Below are 23,274 nucleotides of genomic sequence, written 5' to 3'. Positions count from 1 at the left end.
TAGCCTGTATCAGATTGCATGCTCTCTTGGAGAGGGGGAGCAAATTTAAAACTCAAAAGCGTATGGAAGTGAATGTTGAAAACTAAAAATAAATAAATGAATGAAGAGGAATAAACAACAAAGAAATTAAGATGATTAATAACGTCAGCAAAGCAACAGGATATAAGACAGACACATGTAAAATCTATATGTTTTCTTTCCAGAAAGAAATGAGAATAAGTGAAATTACATTATACCCAAAATATCTGAGTTAATCTATCAAGATTTATAGGATATTTATATAACATGCTTCAGACATTAAGGGAGAAAAATAATTGGAGAGATATTTACTGCTTGTGGTTGAGCTATGACAACATGACTTAAATTACCATACAGATGTCATGTTATACAAATCAAATTACAAAGGAGATCTTTTAATAGAATCATATGAAATAATAAATTCACTTGGAAAAAGTCTAGAATCTTAAAAGAAATAAGAAAAACTATAAATGAAGAAGATAAAGAATTATATGACTTCAAACTTGATTACAGAGCAGTGGTCAACGAAACCTTTCAAGCCCATAGGAAATAAAATTTAGGGGACATTAAACAACAGTGTTTGAGTATATGACGGGCTTTTGAAGAAAGGAAATTAGCTTTGTTATGCCAGGACCCAGACAGGAAATGAGTGGAAGTTGTGGAAAATCAAATTTAGGCTACATATAAAAAATGAGCTATCCAAAGATCGAATGAGGTGCCTTAGTAAGGTTGTGGATTCTCCCTCATGGAGGTCTCGAAATAAGAGGCTAGATGGCATTTCTTGTCTATGTTTAAGAAGAAATTTCTATTCCGAGTATGAATTGGACTAGATGACCTATGAGTTCCCTATCACCTCTTGGATTATGTGATTCTACAGCATGAAGAGCACAGCAAAATGTGCTAAAACACTGTTCAATTTTAGGGCTGATATTACTCAAAAAAGAACAACATTTAAAAGGGGAATTGTCGATAGAGCAGTTGGGTCTGGAGTCAAGAAGATCTGAGTTCAAATCTGGCCTCCAACACTTACTTGGGGTGTGACCCTGGTCAAGCCACTTAACCCTATTTGCCTCAGCTTCCTCATCTGTAAAATGAGTTGAAGAGGGAAATGATAAACCATTTTAGTATCTTTATCAAGAAAACCCCCCAAACAACAAAAGGAAATTTGAAAATGCTGAGTTATTGTAGCACAAATTATGGCAGCATAGCTTTAAAAGAACAATACTTTTTGTCACAAAATGATCTTTTACCTCCTTCAATTTATTATGGGACAAGTGTAGTTTTTCCATCCGTGACCACATATATGCTTTTTCACTTAAGTCCAAAATGCTGATCTGATTATGATTAAACAAAAGTTCCCTTAAATTTAATGATTTCCAGTGTGCAGGCCCAGGCAGGTTGTGAATTTCATTGCTGCTCAAATCTACTGACCGTAAACTGAAAGTGACAAAAGACCAGATTGAAGATACAAACCACAATTTACACATGTTCATAAAAAATGTACTCCATTTTAAAAGCTACGGTATATGCGATTATGAAAATTATAATAAACTTACATCAAAGAAAGCTCAAAAATATATACAACATATATTAACTGAGATAATATACATGGAGGAAAACATTAGAAAGCACACATGATAAATGAGCAAGGATATTTAAGTGAGAAAAGGACATAAGCAACAAAATTAAGTCATGATTCCCTAATTTCAATTGCTTCTAGAGAAAGGATAGCCTCAGGATGAAGTTGGAAAGGACGACCATTTTTAAAATGTAAGTCATACAGAATGACCAAATTAGCAGCAGCAGTGGGTGCTTCTAGAACTCTCAGCCCACAGACAGTAAGGGGACTGAACAACTGCAGAAGGAGAACACAAGGGTCTTTTTGCTAGCACTGAGCTCTGTTGCTTTGCCCATACTCGGATTCAGGTTGTAGTCCTGGGTGGCAGTCCCAGGGTGAAAAGGAACACTAGCATAGAAGAGCTTATAGCCACAGTGGAGGGGGGAGCCTCCTCACAGTTACAGGGAAGAAAGAGTACTTCTGGTCACTCACAGACTACAGCACAGGCCAGGAAAGGAATAAACACTTCTCCTTAGATCATATCATCTTAAAAGAACTGAAAACTTACAGGTCCCTAGAAGTATCTCCCAAAACAGCTGCACAAAACCCCTGAAGCCTGGGACAGTATGCCCTCCACACTGGAAGCAGAGCCCTATTTTAACAGTTAAAAGTCAAATAATAGGCTGGGAAAATGAGCAAAACTGTGAAAAAAAACCTTACTACAGAAAGTTACTATGGTGACAAGAAGATCAAAACATACATTCAGAAGAAAACAACAAAGTCAAAGCTCCTACATCCAAAGCTTTCAACAAAAATATGAATTGGTCTCAGGCCATGGAAGAGCTCAAAAGGATTTTGAAAATCAAATAAGAGAGATAAAGGAAAAATTAGGAAAAGAAATGAGAGTGATGCAAGAAAATCATGAAAAATGAGTCAACAGCTTGCTAAAGGAAACCCAAAGAAAATGCTGAGGAAAACTACACCTTAAAAAATAGACTAGGCCAAATGGTAAAAGAAGTCCAAACAACCAATGAGAAATGCTTTAAAAAGTAGAATTGGCCAAAATGAAAAGGGGTCCAAAAACTCACTGAATACAATGGAGCAAGTGGAAGAATGACTTTATGAGAAATCAAGAAACAATAAGAAAAAAACAAAAGAATGAAAAAATAAAAGACCATGTGAAATATTTCATTAAGACAATGTGAAATATCTTGTTGGAAAAACAACTGACCTTAAAAACAGATCAAGGAGAGGGAATTTAAACATTATTGGACTATAAGACATAAAATAAATCCACACAAATCATCAGAATTTCTATATATTAGCAACAAAGCCCAGCAGCAAGAGATAGAAAGAGAAATTCCATTTAAAATTACAGTAGACACTGTAGAATATTTGGGAGTCTACCTGCCAAAACAAAACCAGGAACCATATGAACACAATTACAAAACATTTTTCACACAAATAAAGACAGATCTAAATAACTGGAAAAACATCAGCTGCTCACAGGTAGGCCAAGATACTATAATAAAAATGACAATTCTACCTAAATTAATTTACTTATTTAGTGCCATACCAATCAAACTACCAAAAATTATTTCATAGAGCTAGAAAAAACAATAATAAAATTGATCTGGAAAAACAAAAAGTCCAGAATATCAAGGGAACCAATAAAAAGAAATGCAAGGGAAGGTAGCCTAGCTGTACCAGATCTTAAATTGCATTATAAAGCAGCAATCATCAAAACCACTTGTCACTGGCTAAGAAATAGAATGGTGGATCAGTGGAACAGGCTAGACCCAACTAATCTATTATTTGATAAATCCAAAGACTCTAGCTTCTGGGATAAGAAATCACTATTTAGCAAAAACTGCTGGGGAAAATGGAAAATAGTATGGCAGAAACTAAGCATAGACCAACATCTTACACCCTATACCAAGATAAAGTCAAAATGGGTACAGGATTTACATGTAAAGACTGATACTATAAGCAAACTGGGAGAGCAAGAACAGTTTACCTTTCAAATCTATGGAGAAGGGGAGAATTTATGACCAAAGAAGAAATAGAGAACATTATGAAATGCAAAATGGACAATTTTGATTACATTAAATTGAAATGTTTTTGCAAAAATAAAGCCAATGCATCCAAGATTAGGAGGGAAGCAGAAAACTGGGAAAGAATTTTTACAACCAGTGTCTCTGATAAGAGCCTCATTTCTAAAATATATAGCAAACTGAGTCAAATTTATAAGAATACAAGTCATTCCCCAACTGATAAGTGGTCAAAGGATATGAACAGGTGGTTTGCAGAGGAAAAAACTAAAGCTATCTATAGTCATATGAAAAAATGCTCTAAATCTCTATTGATTAGAGAAATGCAAATCAAAACAACTCTGAGGTATCACATCACTCCTATCAGATTGGCCAATTTGACAAAACAGGAAAATGATAGATGTTGGAGAAGATGTGGGAAAAGTGGTATATTAATGCATTGTTGGTGGAGTTATGAAATGATCCAACCATTTTGGAGAGCAATTTGGAACTATGCCTGAAGGGCTATAAAAATGTGCATACCCTTTGACCCACAATAGCACTTCTAGGGTTGTATCCCTTAGAAATCAGACAAATGGGAAAAGGACCCACATGTACAAAAATATTTATAGCAGCTCTTTCTGTGGTAGCAAAGAATTGGAATTTGAGGGGATGCCCATCAACTGGGGAATGGTTGAACAAGTTGTGGCATATGAATGTAATGGAATATGATTGTGCTAAAAGAAATGATCAGTAGGCAGACTACAAAACCTGGAAAGACTTGTATGGACTGATGCTGAGTGAAGTGAGCAGAACCAGGAAAACGTTGTACACAATAACAGCCATGTTGTGCAATGACTAACTTAGCCCTTCTCAGCAATGCAAGGATTTAAGACATCTCCAAAGGTCTCATAATGGAAAATGCTATCCAAAGCAAGAACTAGGGAGTTTGAATGCATATTGAAGCATACTATTTATTACTTTTTTTCTTCTCTTTTGTTTTGTTTTCTCTTTCTTGTGGTTCCTCCTATTGGTTCTAATTCTTCCTTACAATATCACTAATGTGAAAATATGTTTAATAGGAATATATATGTATAGCCTATATCAGATTGCATGTGAAAGTGATTATTGATAAAGCTCCATCCTGGGCACATCTCTCCTGGTCAGGTTACTCTGTTGGACTTATTCCCCAGATCAATTTTTGATTGCCAAGCCTGATTCTTTCTTGCTATCTCTTCTACCAGAAGTCATGCCCCTAGAAACTTCCTCAAGTGGCTGTCTCATTGCAGTGGTGTTTGGAGAATGTCTGTTCCTTTAACTGTGCCTTGGATGCCCTCAAATTGAGCTTCCAACTATGCCATGGGAGGTCCCCTTCTCATTTAATAGTTCATTTTTAATGTGCTGAAGAGAGTGAGAGCACATAAATCCCTTCCTCACAGTCTGTCATACTGCTCAGAGTACCAAATTCTTCCTCTAATGATGCTCAAGTGTCTAACAGTAGTTAATGGAGGAGGAGATGGATGAAGAATGGGGGGAAAGGGAGGGAAGATAAAAGGAAGAAAGACCTTCTAGTCATACAGGCTCACAACCTAAGTGTCAGGTTCAACTTCTAACTCTTTCACCCTCCATACTCAATCTGTTGCCAATACCTGATGATTTTAGCTTCCTAACATCTCTTACTTATGCTCCCCTTTCTCCTCTACTACTCCAACACCCTAGTATAGACCCTCATCAACCATTACAATAGCCTGCTTATTGGTTTCTCTATTTTAACTCCCTTCCAACTCCAGTCCGTCCTCCACTCAGCTGTCAAAGTGGTCTTTCTAAAGTGTGAGTCTGACCATGTTATTCCCCCTACTCAATAAACTACAATGGCTTCCTCCTACCTCCAGGAACAAAGATAAAATCCTCTACTGGGCATGCTAAACCCCTCATAACCTAGTCCTCTCCTACCTTTTTTGTCTTCTTATACCTTACTCTATATACCTCCACAGACCCTGCAATCCAATGACACTGGTCTCCTTGCTAAGCCTCACACAAAAAAACTGCATTCTACTGACACTGGGTTTTTTCACTGGCTCTTCTCCATACCTGGAATATTAACTCTCCTCATCTCTGCCTCTTTTCTTCTCTAGTTTCTTTCATATTCCATCTAAAATGATACCTTCTACAAGAAACCATTCTTAATCTGCATTAATGTTAGTGCCATCTCTCTGAGACCAACACCAATTTATCCTGTATTTACCTAGCTTATACGTAGATATTTGTATGTTGCCTTTCCCATTAGACTGTGAGCTCCTCGAAAGCAGGGGTGACCTTCTGCCTTTCTTTGTATCTCTAGATGCTTAGCATGGGGGTGGGCACATAATATGCCTTAATAAATGCTTTTAGCTGACATTTAATGGTCAGAGAGTGATTCACACTTTGTAAAAGGATCATGCCTATTAACATCTTTTTAACATAACAAAAATGTTAACATGATTTAACTTCATTACTTCTGTTATCTAATCTTTGATTTCTGCTACCACATCAACTATAAAAGATAGGAAGGAATTAAAATCATTCTTTTCTTATGCATGATTGGGGTCATCATGTAAATTGTTCTCATGGTTCTATTCAATTCACTCTATATCAGTTGTACAAATCTTCCCAGGTTTCTTTGAATTCATTAGAGTTGTCATCTTTAACAGAGCAATCTCTGTGGCATATATATTCACATATACGTATCACAGTTTTTCCAGTCATTTTCTTTCTTTCTTTCTTTTTTTAAGGCAATTGGGGTTAAGTGACTTGCCCAGGTTCACACAGCTAGTAAGTGTCAAATGTGTGGTCTGAGGCCAGATTTGAACTTAGGTCCTCCTGACTTCAGGGCCAGTACTCTATCCACTGCGCCACCTACCTGCCCCCTGTCATTTTCTAATTGATAGGCTTGTACTTTATTTCCAATTTTTTGCTTAACAAAAAAGTACTGCTATGAATATTTTTGATCATGAGTCCCTTCTGACTTTGACTGTGCTTTAACCTATTTTTCTTGCCTTGTACATAACCCATGAATCATTTAAAATGCAACAAAAGTTCTACAGCTAACGCAAACAGAATACATAATTTAAAACTAGAATAGAGAAATAGAACATTACAAAATGACTAAGGAAATTAATTTGCTACTTCTTACTTATCAGCCAGTATTACTCCCTCAGTGGTTAGCAAAGCAGTTAGCATATAACTTCCCCAAAACTTCTATTTAAAAAATTTGAAATATGCCTAGAATTTTCTATGAGCAATGTACTCCATGAACATTTGAGTAAAAACCAGGAAGTTTTCAAAGAACAAAAAAAAATTGAATAACTGATCAAAAGAATAAAGTCTAGTCATTCATTTAAGCACTTATTAATTGTGGCTTACTTTTGTTCATTCACTATCTGGGATTTGAAATCAGAAATAGGCTCTTTTTTCTCTTATCTATGTCAATTTATTTTCTGTGTTTTTTTACCAGGAGAACTTTTTCAGTGAATAATGGAAATTTTCTGAAGCATCTAAGTTACATTTTTTTAAAGAAAAATAGAGAGTTAAATATAAAAGGAATTCATATTCTTTCCAAAATGACAATAATAGAGGCTGCTAGATGGCACAGTGGATAGAGCACTGGCCCTGGAATCAGGAAGACCTGAGTTCAAAACCGGCCTCAGACCCATAACACTCACTAGCTGTGTGACTGGGCAAATCACTTAACCGCAATTGCCTCACCAACAAAAAGAAAAACAAAAACAAAACAGAATGACAATAATTTAAAGCGCAAACTGAGAAGGAGGAGGCAAGGGGAAAAAAAGCTTATACACTAAATAATCAACTTATATAATAAATCAATTTGGCATACCATTCCCTACCACTGAAATAGCCTGTTAATAATAATAATGATGATGATAAAGGATTGAAGAGAGCTGGAATGGATGTTAGAGGTCATCTAGTACAACCCCCTGTCAAGGTATTAGGAGATACCCTGCTTTCCAGAGTTAAGGGCCAGCAAGCAAGCTGTGCCCCAAGCTTGTCAAAACAACAATGCTTTGCACTCACCCTCTCTGGATGATCTCACCCCCTTGCAAACTCCCATAATTACTACATTTATTTAACCAGCACCAGGTATTCCCTGAGCTCAGACAGCACAGGACAAGCTCAGACAAGCATCCAGGTTCTGGTCATGAAGCCCTGCTATGAATCAAACTTGTCATATTGTTGTTGTTGTTACTCCTCACTGTCAGGACTACAGTTCACTGAACAGCCATTGGTATTAAGATGTGGCCACACTAAAACGGGTTCCTCTCACTAGAGGCATGGCTCTGGCACGTGGCCTTGCTTGCAAGCATTTCCCTCACTTTGAAATTAAACTCTAGAGAGTTGGGAATCAAAGTCTCTAGACTGATGTTTGGCTCTAGCCACCCACAGATTAGAGGCCAGTTACATCTGGCTGACGTTAACTGGTGGACACAGTGGGGATGGAAATGGAACCAGCAAAATCTGGTACCAGTGGGAACAGACTAGGTGACACTGGAGAGTAATTACTTTAACCCCACCTCATCTGGTGAGTTCTCTGCCCTTGTCCCTGCTTCAATCCTCTGAGTTCTTGCCTTGGTTGAGTTCAGTGTTCTTTGTGAGGAAAACTCCATGGCCACTACGGTGACCCAGTTCATTTCAGATATGCTTTTTAAACGGCACACGTCTGTTCACTGGCCTCTGCTTTTTAAAAACTATATGTCTCAGTAACTGTATGACTCTGTAAAATTAAAATTGTAACCGTGTACTTTGTTAAAACTATCTGTCTTGTCTTTTTGTCTCTGCTTGTCTTTGTAAAATGTAAAATGTCTGTGTTGTGTTTGTGTTGTGAGTTAGATTCTGTCACCTTGAAAGATTTAAAATGCAGCCAGACAGAAAAACTTCTAAGGGCTGTAGCCAGAGAGTTTAGAACACTAGGAAAGATTAATGAACTTTCATAGTTGAAGCAACTGTCCCAGTAAGAAGAATTTATTCCCACTTTGGGCTTTCTGAGGGAGATTATATAAAAGGGAAAAAACGTGCAAGACTTTTTTTTCCTGTCATTTCAGCTTTGGCTATGTTGGAATTATAGAAATAAAGTCAGATAATCAAAATCCATAGAACTGCTAAAAACATCTTAGCAGATTCTGGAAATTCAGAGATTTATAATTTTTGAGGTTGCAGGAGAAAACTCTTGAGATTTTGGGGTAATTCCCAAGAACTCACTCCCTTTTGAAATACCTTAGAAAGTTTTGGGGTATCACTGTAGAATTTGTTTTACAGAAAAATAGGCCTGAATTTTATAAAAGTTAAAAGTAAATGGAAAGATTAATAATTTCATTGTTCTGTGGCAATGAAGGAAGGCAGCTAGTTTGGAAGTACTCCCAGAGTGAAGAAAGAAAAAAAATAGGTAAATGCTTTGCACTTTATAGCAATCTCTTGTAAACCCTATCTTAACATTTCTGACCAAGAAAAGAGAAAAGATTGTTTAAACCAAAGAGACTCCTGTGACACCCCCAGGTCAAGAGACCCTCTCCCTTTTAACCCCTCTCATCCCAGATCAGATTCCTAAATAAAGGTGTTGAAAAAAATGCTGGAAAAAATATAGAGAACCTTGAATTACATTCTGGTTGCAGAAATGTATTAGCTGTTTAATCTCAGGCAAGTTGTCTTATCTCTGCCCCAGTTTCCTGGTCTATAAGGAGAAAAATAATAATGGTACCCATCTGTCAGGTTTGTCATGAGATCAAAATGATATAATGATTGTAAAGTGCTTAACACAGTGACTGGCATATGCTAAGCATTACATTATTTCTTCAACTGAATTTAATTGTTCAGTACTTGATAACACTAAAATTGTTTTAAAATACCAAAGGTAATAAGACTAATGATTTTTATATGAGAAAATTTGGAAATGCAATTGATGGCATCTGAAGTTTTGTTTCATGTTTTAAAAACATGATATTGTTTATATTATTATTGTATTTCTAAATTCTCTTATGTTGTAAAATTTGAGACCATTGTAGCAGAAATGCTTTTAGACAAAACAACGTTTTAATCTGGATGCTGTTACACATGAATTGGACTTTTAAAAGTATATGATTTAAAAAAGACATCTGAAAACTGTTAAATATTTAATGAGGTATATTTTGTTATAAAGCAGATAATAATAATATAGCAATTTTTCACTTGAAATTTTTGGCTATTAAGAAAGCGTATAGGGTGATTCAAAGATGTAATTTCAGCATATTAACAATGAGTCAACTACCAGTAATTTGCTATATGTCTGAAGCCCCAGAATGTGAGTAGTTTTAATTTATAAGTAAAGGATAAATTAAATGTTAACTGTTAGGAAAACATCAGGAAAGCTATTCAAGCTCTAAGTTGTGGTAAGTAAAATTTTGCTATTTAAGGTAAAAATTCCTGGGACTATAATTTATTATTGTTTTGAGTTTTGATTACAGGGATGGTTGTCTGAATTGTCATGAAGCCAATAATAGACTGACTCTATTTCTCCACTGTGCTAGTTCCTTTCCGAAAAGGAAAATTCCCAACTGGTTAATCCTAAGACTTGCTTTAACACCCTGTGACTACATGATTGGCTGTCAGATATGACTTATGCCTGAAATCAAACAGAGCTATGGGAACTTTCCTCTCTGTTATGATACATGACATTGTTATAACTATGTCTCTCTTTTCCCTTTTAAAAGCAAATTTCTGTAATCAAGGAATTCTGTAAGTACACTACTAAATCTATTAAATAATATATCAATACTGGATGCAAGTACGAACATCTTACAAATTTAACCTACATTTGTGGTCAAATTCTAATACAAGGATGATATCCTCCTAAGGCGGAAATGATCAGACAAGGTAATAAGACAATGATATAATGTAAAAGTTTTCTAAATAAATTAAATAATAAGTTTTTAGAAAGCAACAGGATTATATGATTAGATTCCAAATTTGCCTATGATGGAAATTCAAACTTTGAGGATACTTTGGCAATAAGTTCTCAAAATTGGATTTTACACATCAATTGAAGATAACAGTAAAGCAAGTGAAATTATTTTCCCATTATTAAAGTATCTGTCTGATAATTTTAAAAGGCAGAAGAGTTCATTTTACAGTTGGATCCTCATAAATTTTTAAAACATTCTCATATCAAGTAAGGACAGAAACAACAAATGGTGTAGGAAATGAAATTCAATGAAGTTTCAAAGTTGGAGAACTACATGTAAATGATATTACTAGCAGAATTATCTAGGAACCTCTAGATTTGGAACCAGAGAAGCAGAGACCATTTTAGAGCTATCCTGAGAATAACCATATTGTCCAAGAAAAGGTATCTAGGACATCTGGGACTCAAAATGTGCTGGTTAAATGGATATTGAAGATGTGTCACTAGAATACAAGGAGACTTGATTTTAGTTATGCTTAAGTTTTCTTGGTTACCTTAGTGACATGTAAATCTCCCTTCTCAGAACTAAACCACTGTGAGACCTCTAAGTAGTTTGATCTGTACCTGACTTAATGTAATTAGATAATCATGGGAATTGTGAGAAAACTTTATTTTATTGTTTGAACCTAGCCCTGTGTGGCTGGGAAACTGGATCATCTCTATGTGTTGTTTAGAGACTCTTATGTGATGCTGACCAGAAACTCAGATTCAAAGATTGATGCAAGTAGCTTACCTTAAGGGTCCCTACTAGGTCCTTTTTGACTACTCCCATGGCAGCCAAACTTGTGAGTGTGTGCTCCTGGATCATCTGAAGAAAATCTCTGCTCCTGAGTAGATGGCAGAACCTTCCAGGGACCTCAGGGTTCATCTAGTACAGACTTAGAAGCAGCTGACATCTAGATGAGACAGCTGTCCCAAGATTCTGGATAGGGGCTGAGTATACTGTCCTAGTTTTTTTTCCTCTTCCCTTTTGTTTATATGCTCAACCACCAAGGATCTGATTCAAAAGTGTGTTGGCATTTTCTCCCTCTATATTCTTGGCCCTCTCTCTTCTGCTTAAAAGCAAATAATGGCTAGCAATGACACCTGGGACACACTTCCTCAATAGGTCCCCTCAAGGAATTAACCCCCTGGGCAACATCCTGTCATGGCCCAACTATACTCTTGTGGCATCTGGGCTTATACCTGCCTCTCCTTTGTTGCCAGAAGGATAGGGGTTCTTTCAGACCCCCTCCCTTTGGCCAAAAGGGGGAAATGTCAAGATATTAGGAGATACCCTATTTTCCAGAGCTAGGGGCCAGCAAGCAAGCTATGCCCGGAGCTTGGCATAACAACAATCCTTTGTACTCACCCTCTGGACGATCTCACCCTCTAGGGAAATCCCATAATTATTGTATTGCTTTGGCCAGCACCAGGTGTTCGTTGAGTTTGGACAAGCACGAGACAAACTCAGACAAGTGTCCATGTTCTGGTCATGAAGCCTTGCTATTCATCAAGTTTGTCACATTGTTGCTATTACCCCTCATTACCAGAGTTACAGCGCACTGTGCAGCCATCCGTATAAGTACTGAGGGTCTCACTCAAGAGGGCTTTCTTTTCCCTTCCCATCTCCTCTGGAACCACAGGAGAGGTGGAATCTGCTCCAGTGCAAGCTCCAGTAACAGGGACTGATGCCAACATTGTTTCATCCCTGGCCTTGTAAAGCAGTAGAGGTCAAGACCTATCTGCATAGGTGACTTCAAGGGGCTTTAAGCTAGTTTTCTTGGATACAGGGAGAGCACAGGGTCCTGCCTATCTAAGTGCCAGGGGCAGACCATATGCTAGGCACCATCCATGAGACCCGACACTAGCACGATCTCTGACATTCAGCTGAGAATTAAAGGCCACAGCAGGGGACGGAGCCAGCTCCTGGCTTGGGACTGGAGATGGAGGCAGAGTCAAAGCCAGCAGCCACCTACCCACCTGACCCAGAGTCACAACCTCAACACCCAAAAAAAGAAGAGTCAAGTACCAAAAATGATATTCATGAGTACAAGGAGGCAGTCTGGCCCCAGCATGAAGCTGAAGTTCAAAAATGAGACCTAGAGACATGAGTAAAAAGAAGAAAACTCTGAATACAATTGGTTAAATGAAGCCAAAGATGTAAACTCAGAAGGGATTAACTCCACAATCATTGTGGAGTTACAGTACAAGGAGAGTGGCTGGAAAGAAATGAAGGAAGAGATTAAAAACATCAAATCAACTAGTTATCAACATCTTTTTGTTTACTTGAAGCTAACATCCACATATGCAAAAAACAGTGGGTATATCTAGGTTTTGATATTTAAAAGAATGTGCCTCCAATTCAAACTTGTTTTCTAAAATTTAAAATAAAACTTACTGTGGAAGTCTGAGAATGATGTCTGGAATACATGTAAATTTGTTTTGTGACAAATTTAAAGTTGTTATGCTAGAGGGCAAGCAAGGCACAGCAACTACGAGAGAAAAGAAACAAAATTATGTCCATTTTCATTATTTCTTTATTGACTTAAGACCATTTCTTGACAGACTTTATCAGATGTATTGCTTTGTCTAAGATGCTAATTTTATCTTAAAGCCTCTCTGACTCCCTTTTTACCCACCAAAATTTTTTTTCTTCTTTTGCAAACTGCAATTTTTTTGTACTAGTATTAAACAAATAACACCACACAATACTTGTGAGAATCTTTTCATCTGAGAACCTCAACAAACTCCCTAAATTTCAACTCAACTTCAAGGTATCACTGTAAGACGTCAACTATAATTTATATGCATGCTAAGTCAAAAATGTATAAGTCTAAACTCAAATTAACAATGGCTACAATTCTATATACCTTAAAGGAAAAGGATATTTCCTTTTTAAAAAAAAGTCATTAAAACTTTGTAGTAATGGAAAAAGCACTCAGTTGGGAATAAAGAACTCAAATGGTGGTCATGACTCAGATGCATAACTTTGATAAGTCACTAAATTCAGAATTAATGAATCCCTGGATGGCAAAGTTGGAAAGGACTCCATAGGCCATCTATTCCAACCACTAACCATAGCATGAATTCCACCTTCAACATACCTGGCAAGTTGGTGTTCTAGCTCATGCCTGATACGTTCTCTTACCAAAGAATTTACTACCTCCTGAGACGATAGCCCATTATTAAATAGTTTAATTTCTAGTAAGTTTTTTCCCCCTTATATTCAACCTTATAATCTATGTAATTATTTTCATCTAATAATTCCAATTCTGCTATAGATGAAATAAAACGATAATAACAGCTCTATTACAGTATGCAAATATTCAAATTACTACTAGAAAATATTTCAATATTTGAAGATTCCTATAACATACCCACTAAATCTTCTCTTCTCTAGGCAAAAACATAGCAAGTTTCTTTAATATCACATGATTTGAAGTCTTTACTGTGCTATTTGTCTTCAGTACATACTCCATTTATAATGTTCCTTCTAAAATGTGGCACTCAACTTGCATAAACTGTATCAAATGCTTACTGTTTCAGAGAATGGGGAGGGAAAGGAAGGAGGGAGAGAATTTATGACTCAAAATGTCAAAAAAAGACAAACGTTAAAAAAATGTTTTTATATGCAATTGGGAAAAAACCAAAATATTATTAAAAAAATAAAATGTAGTACTCAGAACAGGAAACAATACTACAGATGTGGCTGATTACAGCAGTATAGGGAAGAAATAACTCCCCCGCTGTTCTGGATACTACTTTTAAAAAAAGTTAATAGTATTTTATTTTTTCCCAATTATATGTAAAGAATTTTTTATATTTATTTTTATAGGATTGTGAGTTCCAAATTTTTCTCCCTCACTCTCAATTGGGCAATATCATGGAAGTCATTAGAGGTAAATAGAAGTCATTTGTTTTGCTAAGTCTTGAGCATGTTACCTGCCATAATACCTAAGTAGGGGGTCACAACCACTATTATAATTCTTTTCTTCCTTTGACCCTGATACTGTGAGAGATGATCTCTCAGAAGTGAAGCCTCCTCAAAGGGTCATTAGTACTTGTTAATTGTTCTAGTATTGTTACTTTTGAGTGGTACATGTGTACCAACACTAAGTGAAGACCCCTCAGAATACAAGACCTCCTCCCCTACTCTTACATAGTGTTAGCAGAAATTCTTGAGCCATAAGAGCATCCTGTCTATCTCATCCTCTAGCTAGTTATATGGCCCTGGATAAAAGGCTGCTGAAATTGTGAGGCCCTGAAAAGGGGAACATGTTAACATCATTTCTATGCCTCTTTGTTCTGTTACTGGGGTAGTTTTTACAAGAATAGACTGTATACCTGAGGCTCAGCCAATGAGCCAACAGGAAGGGGGTTAGGGTAGGCTGCTGCATTAGGGTCTATATAATCTTGCCTTAAACAAAGAGCACTTGCACTCTTGGGGCAGCTTAGGCAGCACAGGGGTGCCCTTTCTCGAGAAAGTCAATGAAGAGATTTCTCCTTTTTGCAAACTTCTGTCAAGACTCTGGTTTTAATTACAGTAGGTGGTCTCTGTCCCACACAATAGTCTCTGCAGCCCTATTTCATCAATCTTTGGAGAAAGAGCAGCTGCTATATCCAGTGACCTCCTCTTCAGTAAGAGTCTCAAATTTATTAGTGCCAAATGTATATAGCTGTTCCTTTCCTTCTGTTGTTTCTTTGTGACATTCTTCTGCTCTCCAGCTTCTTGACTAGTGTAAAATTTCTCCTCTGCCTCTTCAGATATTTTATTTTCTCCACTAAAGACTCAAATTCTATTTCTTTCAGGCATATTTCATTGACATTTCAAGCTGAAGTTCAAAGAGGCATCCCTCCAGTCCATTCATTTTCTCTTCTAAGAGGTAGAACTGTCTACATATAACTAGCAGTCTCTTAGCTGTAGCAGAAATAAAAACAGAGCATCCAATTTAAGTCACTTTAAAACTCTACATCTCCATAGCTTCATTTTTTGAAATGCCTTGTGAGTTTACAAAATCACCTCCTATGCCCTTACCTCTTAGCAACTTCACAGTCATAGCAAATTCCTTCCTGTATCTCAAAAGCAACTTTAGAGCCTATTTCTTATGGCTTTTCACATTAATTTGTTTTACTTATGCTTGTATTTTATCAATTTGTTTACTTTAACAATTGTTTACTTTTTAAATTTAGTTGCTTTTGTCAACTTCATTGTCCTTATATTTTGCTCTACAGGCCTTACTTCCTAGACCCACCTTAATCTTCCTTCCTTTTCAGTGTTCTTTCTCAGAAGCTGGACTTGGAAACCGTTTCCTCAATTGGAGGAAAGAATTCTTCAATTTTCCCAAATTTCTCTACGCCATCTTGACTGTAGTTACCTCAAAACACTCCTCTACTCTGGTCCCTGGCTTTCAGGTACCATCTATCCTACCACTGTTTCCCAATTACTGTTTCCCCTGTCAGGTCTCAAATACCACCTGGTCTTTTTATCTGCAGTAAACTGAATCTGTCTTTATGTGTTATCTCCCTCAATTAGAGGGTGAGCTCTTTGAGAGCAAAGACTATCTCACTTTTTATTTGTATCCACAGTACTTAGCACAGTGCTTGGTAAGCACTTAATACCATTACCTAAAATTAACCTCCTGAGTTTTTTCATAAGTCCAAATCCTTTCAAATAGCATTCTCTTTATTAATTCAAATCCTCTTCTCTTTTCCCATTTCTCTTTGTCTCACAGAAGTCAGAAATAGAACAGTAGTTCCAAATAACTAATGAAAAAATATCACCAAAGAAATAGTGACAGATCTGTTCCACTTTGTAGCAACTTCACATTCTCCTAGTTCCACTTGTAATCCCAGATTTAGCTGAGATTCTGCCACATTTGCGTATTCCATCCTCCATCATCCTTTCTATGTAACATGTTGTAGGCAAATCCACTTGGCAAGAAGGTCAACTGTTTGCTGATTAAGGTAATTTCTGGGCTCTTTTAGCCTTCTTGTAGAAACTGTTTTACATTGGTTGAATTACTATCAGAAATGGTGATAATCAAAGTCAATATCTTTTATCTATTTCCTATTTTTCAGAATTAAAGTTTACTCAAATAGATCAGACTGTAGCAGTATTTTCTCATCTTCATCCTTTCCAATATGGTGTTATTTTCTGCTTTTTCTCTAACTAGTCAATAAGCTGGTTGCACAGAGACATCTGGTTTTGAAATAACTCTCAGGTCTTAGATTCACAAGATAGTAACTATAGAGCTAGAAGGAGCTTACCATAATATGTCATCATGTACAACCTTCTCCTTTTAAAGATGAGGAAAATGAAGCCCAGGAAAGTTAAGTAACTTGTCCAAGGTCACATAGGCAGCAAGCATCAGAAGAATTATTTGTGTTTGAAGGACATAAATCCTCTGATTCCAGAGCCACTGTTATTTTTACCATTCCACACTTCTTCCCATAGTTTACAATTAGTTATTTTCTGTTAATATACAATTTCATTTTTTAATCACACTGTTTAGTGTTCACTGTATCCAATGCCTTCCAAATCTTTTTTTTTAATTCTGAAATATACTTTTCAACATATATTTCACAATTCATGGTGGAATTTTTCAATCAGATTTTTAATCTTGTCAACTTCTTCATGGAATCTCTCTACTTCATTTTGTTCAGTAGATGTTGAAACATACATTATAATTATCTGCACTGCAGTCTATTTGCTTACATTCATCACAAGAAGCACCATTTGAGATGATCAAGTGTCTCAAGTGTATTTGGAGACAGAGGACCTGGATTCAAATCCTGGCTTACTTACAATTATATGACCTTAGACATTTACTTAATCTTGTTAAGCTTTAGTTTCCTCCTCTATAAAATAAGAAGGTTAGACTAGAACCTCTAATGTCTCATATTACTCTAAACAATACAATGAAACGATATTTATTGTTGCTTTTGGGGACGTGATAAAAACTATTTCACATATTCCAGTCTTTGCCATTCTTCTGAGTTATACTTCCATTTCTATATTTATACTTTTGGGGGCAGTGAGGTGGCATAGTGGACAGGGGACTGGCCCTGAGTTCAAGTCTTGCCTCAGAAGCTGTCTAGCCATGTAACCCTGAACAAGTCACTTAATTTCTCTCTGTCTCAGCTTCCTCAACTCTAAAGTAGGGATAATAATAGCACCTATCTTCCAGAGTTGTTTTAAGGATCAAATGAGGTAATATATGGAAACTGCTTAGCACTGTCCCTGGCACATAGTAAGCATTATATAAATGTTGGCTATTAATATTGTTGTTGTTGTTTGCCTGAAACTCCTTTAGGTTTTCTAGTGAGAGGTGATGTTTTGTCATGGAATGACCCCTGGATGTGCATTTAGAAAATTTAAGGCTAAATTTGAGTTTTCCCACTTATTAGTTAATGTACATGAATGAACTACTTGGCCTCTCTGGGACATAATTTCCTCATCTGAAAAATAAGGATAACATTAATATGACATACCTTAAAACAATGATCTGAGGAAAGTACTTTATAAATCTTAAAGTCCTATTTATAGAAATATGAGTTGTTACTATGGTTTCTTGTAAATGAAAATATATTAATGTGGGTTCAGTTGCTTCTATAGTATCTCAACACATTTTTACAAAGATCTCACAATAAAGTATTAATAATCACCTGAATGCTTCTAGAGTATCAAAAACTGTGATTCTTACCACTATCTGTCCCTTTTTCCCCCATTCTGCCATTGTCTTTGCAGAAGGGGAAGGCTGCAATGAACTAAAGATCATTTTTGAAATTTTTTGTTTTCTGTTTCAAATGTATCCATAGCCAAAGAATGTATCTCTTCACAGCCAATATCCAGGTGATAAACCATCACATTTACTGAAGCTACTAAAACTTTTTTCTGGCTTGGTAAAACTTGCTCAAGTGTGTATTCCACCAATGGAGTCCCAAAACTCAAGATTATTTCCATACCATGATAAAGAATTTGAGTCTCTTTACAATAAAACCAATGCTTGAAATACACTGCCACTTTTAACATCAACATCTAAAATACGCACATATAGGATGCTCACTCTAAAGTACTTAGAATGAAGAGAAAAATAATAACCAAGCAAAAAACACTTACCAAGCAAATTCATTCTGGCACTAAAAACTTCCAGTTTATTACATGCCTCAAGAAAATCTTCAGTTATGGATAATATGTGGTTTTTACTAAGGTTTAAAATCTTCAACTCCTTCAAGCACAAAGGTGAATATATTTCTGATATTTTGTTTCTAATCCAAGAAGGGGAAAATAAGTATCAAATTACTTAACACAATTATCAGTTTAGTAGTAGCAAAAAGCGTGAAAGTACATGTTACAAATATTCATAAAAGACTGATTTACTAGAAAAACTTTTGACAATGTAAATCAAGACAGTTTACAAAATCAGCCCACTTCTTTAATCAGAGCACCATTATAAAGCAATTCAAAATAAAATTATTTTTAAGACAGCATATTAAAATTCTTTTCCTTCAGGTATCACATCTTACATGATAACAATAACAGGTAACATTTATATAGTTTATTATATAACATTTAACATGTGTTAGGCAATGTGCTAATTGCTTTACAATTATTATTACATTTGTTCCTCACAACCACTCTGCAAAGGCACATGCTATTATTATTACCATTTTACACATGAGGAAATTGAGGCAAACAAAGGTTAAGTGACTTGTCTAGGATCACATAGCTAATAGGTATCTGAGGCCAGATTTTAACTCTAGTATTCCTGACACCAGCCCCTAGCTGCCATGAAGTCTTCCCTAATAAATCTTAGCTCCAAGGAATAGTTTCAACTTCAAATCTCTCACTTCAACTTATTTGACTTTTATTATATACTTATTACATTATAAAATATGCAGCAGATGAATGACTGCTACATTTACATTAGAGTTATTTTTGTAAAAGTCATGCAATGGAAAGAATGAATGACTTAGAATTGGAGGATATGTGTCTGAACACTAGCTTTGCTTGCCACTTGATTCATTTTTGAAAAATTACAACCTAAACAGGTCTCAGCTTCCTCATCTGTAAAATGAAGTCTGGACAGACGATCTAAAAGGTTTCTTCTAACTCTCAATCTAAGTATTTAGACGTAAACATCATTTGGATGTAAATTCCTTGAAGACAAAGTATATGTCTTTTCTTTTTTTCATTGTTATACCTTTAATTCTTATATAGTGTACAATGTTCATTCAGTTGAATTTATTATGTGCTTATGATTGGAGGTGTCCTAATCAACTGAGAAACAAAAGATGAAAAAATATCAAGTGCCTGACTAAAAGCAAAACAGCTCTAGCTCATAAAGGGTTTTTACTATTTAGATAGGAGGGAGGGAGACAAATATGTACAAATAGAGGCATATTTGAAACACAAAAAAAATATGTAAGATAATTTTGGAGACATGGCACTAACAGCTGGGGCAATCAGGAAAGATTTCATGTTGAAAACAGTGCTCATACTGAGTCTTAAAAGAAACTAGAGATCCTAAGAGGTGGAAACTGAAGATGGAGTGAATTCCAGACACAGGATTTAGATAGTATACAAACAGGCCGAAAGATAGAAGATGAATACCTGAATGAGGAACAGTAAAATTTGGTTCAATCCATTTGGTTGAAACTAACTGGAATAAAATACGTGAGTATAATCCCTTATAATAATGTAACTTAATAATATAACTTATGATACTTATAATACAAGTATTATCATAACTTATAACATAAGTGTTATAACAACTTATAATAATATAACTATAAAAAACTAAGTGGAATAATGTCCAATAAAGTCAGAAAGGCATGTTTGGTTAAGTTGTGAAAGGCCTTGAAGTTAAACAAAGGATTCTAGAGATAATGGGGGTGGCAGTAAGAGAGCACCAGAATTGACCAAATAAGGAAAATATATGATTAGATCTATGCTTAAGGAATATCACTCTGACAGCTATGTGAAGGATGAACTGGAATAAACTACAATGATGAACTATAGTACTAGAATAAACTATAATGCTAAATAATTATGAATAGACTTCCTACCTATACGATGCTGATTTTTCTAACATATCAATTCTTTCTGATAAAGTAATAAAAACAAGACATTTAATTGACTTCATGAGAGAATACTGAGATAGTCTCAAACAGTAATCCATCTGATTTCATGAGAGGAATATGGGACTACCAAGTCAGAGATGTGTTTAGCTTCTGGTTCTGTTAACTGCTAGCTATAAAGACACTGGGTAAGTCATTTAAGCTAAGTCTCAATTGTCTTATCAATAAAATGAAATGATGACAATCCCACCTTAATTTACACAGTAAGAATCTGCACCATTCTTACCCTTCCAGAAGGAGTTGTTCTAGATTTTCTATGACATCTGCAAGAAATTCAGGGACAGAGGATAGTTGATTGTATGAGAGATTGAGCTGCTTCAAGGTTGGACATTTGATATTTGGATCCAAAATTATAGAAGGTCCAATATTATTACGGGAAATATCAAGATTTGCAATGCAATTCATTTTCAACAAATAGTCAGGAATTGAAGTGATTTTGTTACTGTGTAAGTCCAAATATGTCAAACATTTTAAAATCTGAAAAGAAAGTATTTTAATGTTATTAGATGATGTGACCAAGAAAATCTAATTTAAAGGTTTGAACTTCAGCTAAAGTAGAATAGATTACTGGAAAAAAAAGGCAATTAGAATACAAAGTATACTCTATACTCAGCAAACATGTTTAAGGTGCCCACTGCATACAATATACTATGATGGACTCTGGGGAAATGCAAAGTTCTTGTCTTCAAGAAGTTTATAATCTAGAAGGAAAAGATAAGCCACATACACAAATATATGTAATGTAAATTAAAATATTCTCTATTTTTTTAATTTAAAAATATCAACATCATACCTTTCTAATTCTCTTCCTACCTTTCGAATAAGACTTATTCTGGCTCCTCAGACTTCTTCATTCCTTAATATGAGTTGTCCTTAAGGGTCTGTTCTTCTTATCTCTCTTGTTTCTATATTTACAACAGGCACTTCAAATTCAACATGTCTCAAGCCAAGCTTACTGTCTTTCCCTAAACTTTCTCCTTCTGACTCTTTCACTGGCATCACAATACACCCTAATTCCCACACTGAGAATTTGGCACATAGTAAATGCTTAATATATGCTTTTCGACTGACTGAGTGAACAAATATGGTTGCCTTTGATGCTTCCATCTTGGTGACCTCTTACACCAAGTTTTGGTGAATCCAGAATAATTGTGTTGTGTGTATGTGTGCTTGCACACACATGCATTTGTACACACACACATGCATCTGTATACACACACCCACACACTAAAATCTGTTCATGTCACACTTCTCAATAATATTCAATGGCTCCCTAAGTTAAGTCAAATTCTTTGTCCTGGCATTCAAATACTCTCTCCCCAAACTCCTGACAATCTGGCATAATCTTTCATTCTCAACAGCTTAATCTCAGGTTATTCCTCTCCACATATTCAATGCTTCAGTTAAATTATATGGCTATCTGGCCTATTCAATATGCATTTCCCCAGCTCCTGGTCTTTGTTCACATTGTTCTCTATACCTGCAATGCCCTTCTCCCTTTCTCATGTTAAAAAAATAAATTACACACTTTTTTAAAAAAAAATCATACACTGGTAAGTAACAGTTCATCTTCAAGCAAAGTGGAACATTGAGAGTATCAAGTATATAATCATAAAAAAGCCCATTCTCTTTCAAGACAACCATAAAATTTTTAAATTGATGAAAAAATTATGCAAATACACATTTTATTTAAAATATTAAGATATTAAATTACTTCACAGAGTTGCTGTGGAACTCTTGTAAGTGCATTCTGGTGAAGTTCCAGTTTCTCAAGACGTGTTAAGTGATCACTTAAACAGCATTTCTTGCTTATACCATCAATTTCCTCTAGTTCATTTGCTGAAAGGTCTAATGACTTTATATATTCTCTTTCTGAAGTTAGAGTAAAAAAGCTGTCTGATTGTCTCAAATGGGACTGGAATTTTGAAGATCCTTCTGCAAAACAAAATGTATAACCAAAAAAGAAAACACCTTTCATCTAAAACTTGCAAAAAACAAAGTAAGAATGAAATTCTGAAAATTCAACACTGTTTTACTCAGAAAAAGTAAGCAGGTTTTCATCCAGAAGTGTACTTTATAGTTCTACTACACATGAGATTTTTAAACAAACAAAATCTCAAGATTCCTGTTACATAATTTTAATGACTTTGAAGGTCAGATGTAGATTTGATAAATTACTTGATTCTGCTATAAACGTCTCACTATTTATGATTAGTATAAATACTCACGGATAGAATCATCTGAAGAAAATAAGTCTCTTGTTTGCTTCAACAATTCTTCACAATCAGAACTGACCTCCTTTTAGAAAATAAAGGCATCCATGAGAAAGTTTGTGTCATTTTCTCTTTTTTTCATAATATTTTATTTTTTTCCTCAATCAAATATGCAGATAATTTTTAGCATTCATTTTTTTAAAATTCTGATTTCCAATTTTTCTCCCTCCTTCCTTCACCCCTCCCTCTCTGAGACAGTAAGCAATTTGATATAGGTTATACATGTGCAATCTTGCAAAACATATTTCCATATTAATCAAGCTGTAAAAATAGCATATCATTTAT

At 35.5% G+C, this 23,274-nt stretch overlaps 1 protein-coding gene across 1 annotated transcript in view; it reads right to left on the bottom strand.

Annotated features, from left to right (window-relative positions):
- LRRK2 (leucine rich repeat kinase 2) overlaps positions 1-23,274 on the bottom strand; it is a 204,874-nt gene that overhangs the window by 96,370 nt on the left and 85,230 nt on the right. Inside the window, exons 22-27 of the mRNA XM_020973685.2 lie at positions 22,945-23,014; positions 22,431-22,651; positions 20,943-21,193; positions 18,696-18,844; positions 12,975-13,068; positions 1,269-1,455 (exon numbers count right to left, since the gene is read on the bottom strand). Of these exons, the coding sequence (XP_020829344.1) occupies positions 1,269-1,455; positions 12,975-13,068; positions 18,696-18,844; positions 20,943-21,193; positions 22,431-22,651; positions 22,945-23,014 (972 nt within the window). The remainder of the gene's footprint in view (positions 1-1,268; positions 1,456-12,974; positions 13,069-18,695; positions 18,845-20,942; positions 21,194-22,430; positions 22,652-22,944; positions 23,015-23,274) is intronic.

This window comes from Phascolarctos cinereus, unplaced genomic scaffold, assembly GCF_003287225.1.
Source record: "Phascolarctos cinereus isolate Bilbo 61053 unplaced genomic scaffold, phaCin_HiC Scaffold_1;HRSCAF=81, whole genome shotgun sequence".
Lineage (NCBI taxonomy): Eukaryota > Metazoa > Chordata > Mammalia > Diprotodontia > Phascolarctidae > Phascolarctos > Phascolarctos cinereus.
The sequence above is the reverse complement of the archived record's forward strand: the minus strand, read 5'-3'. Positions and strand labels throughout refer to the sequence as shown.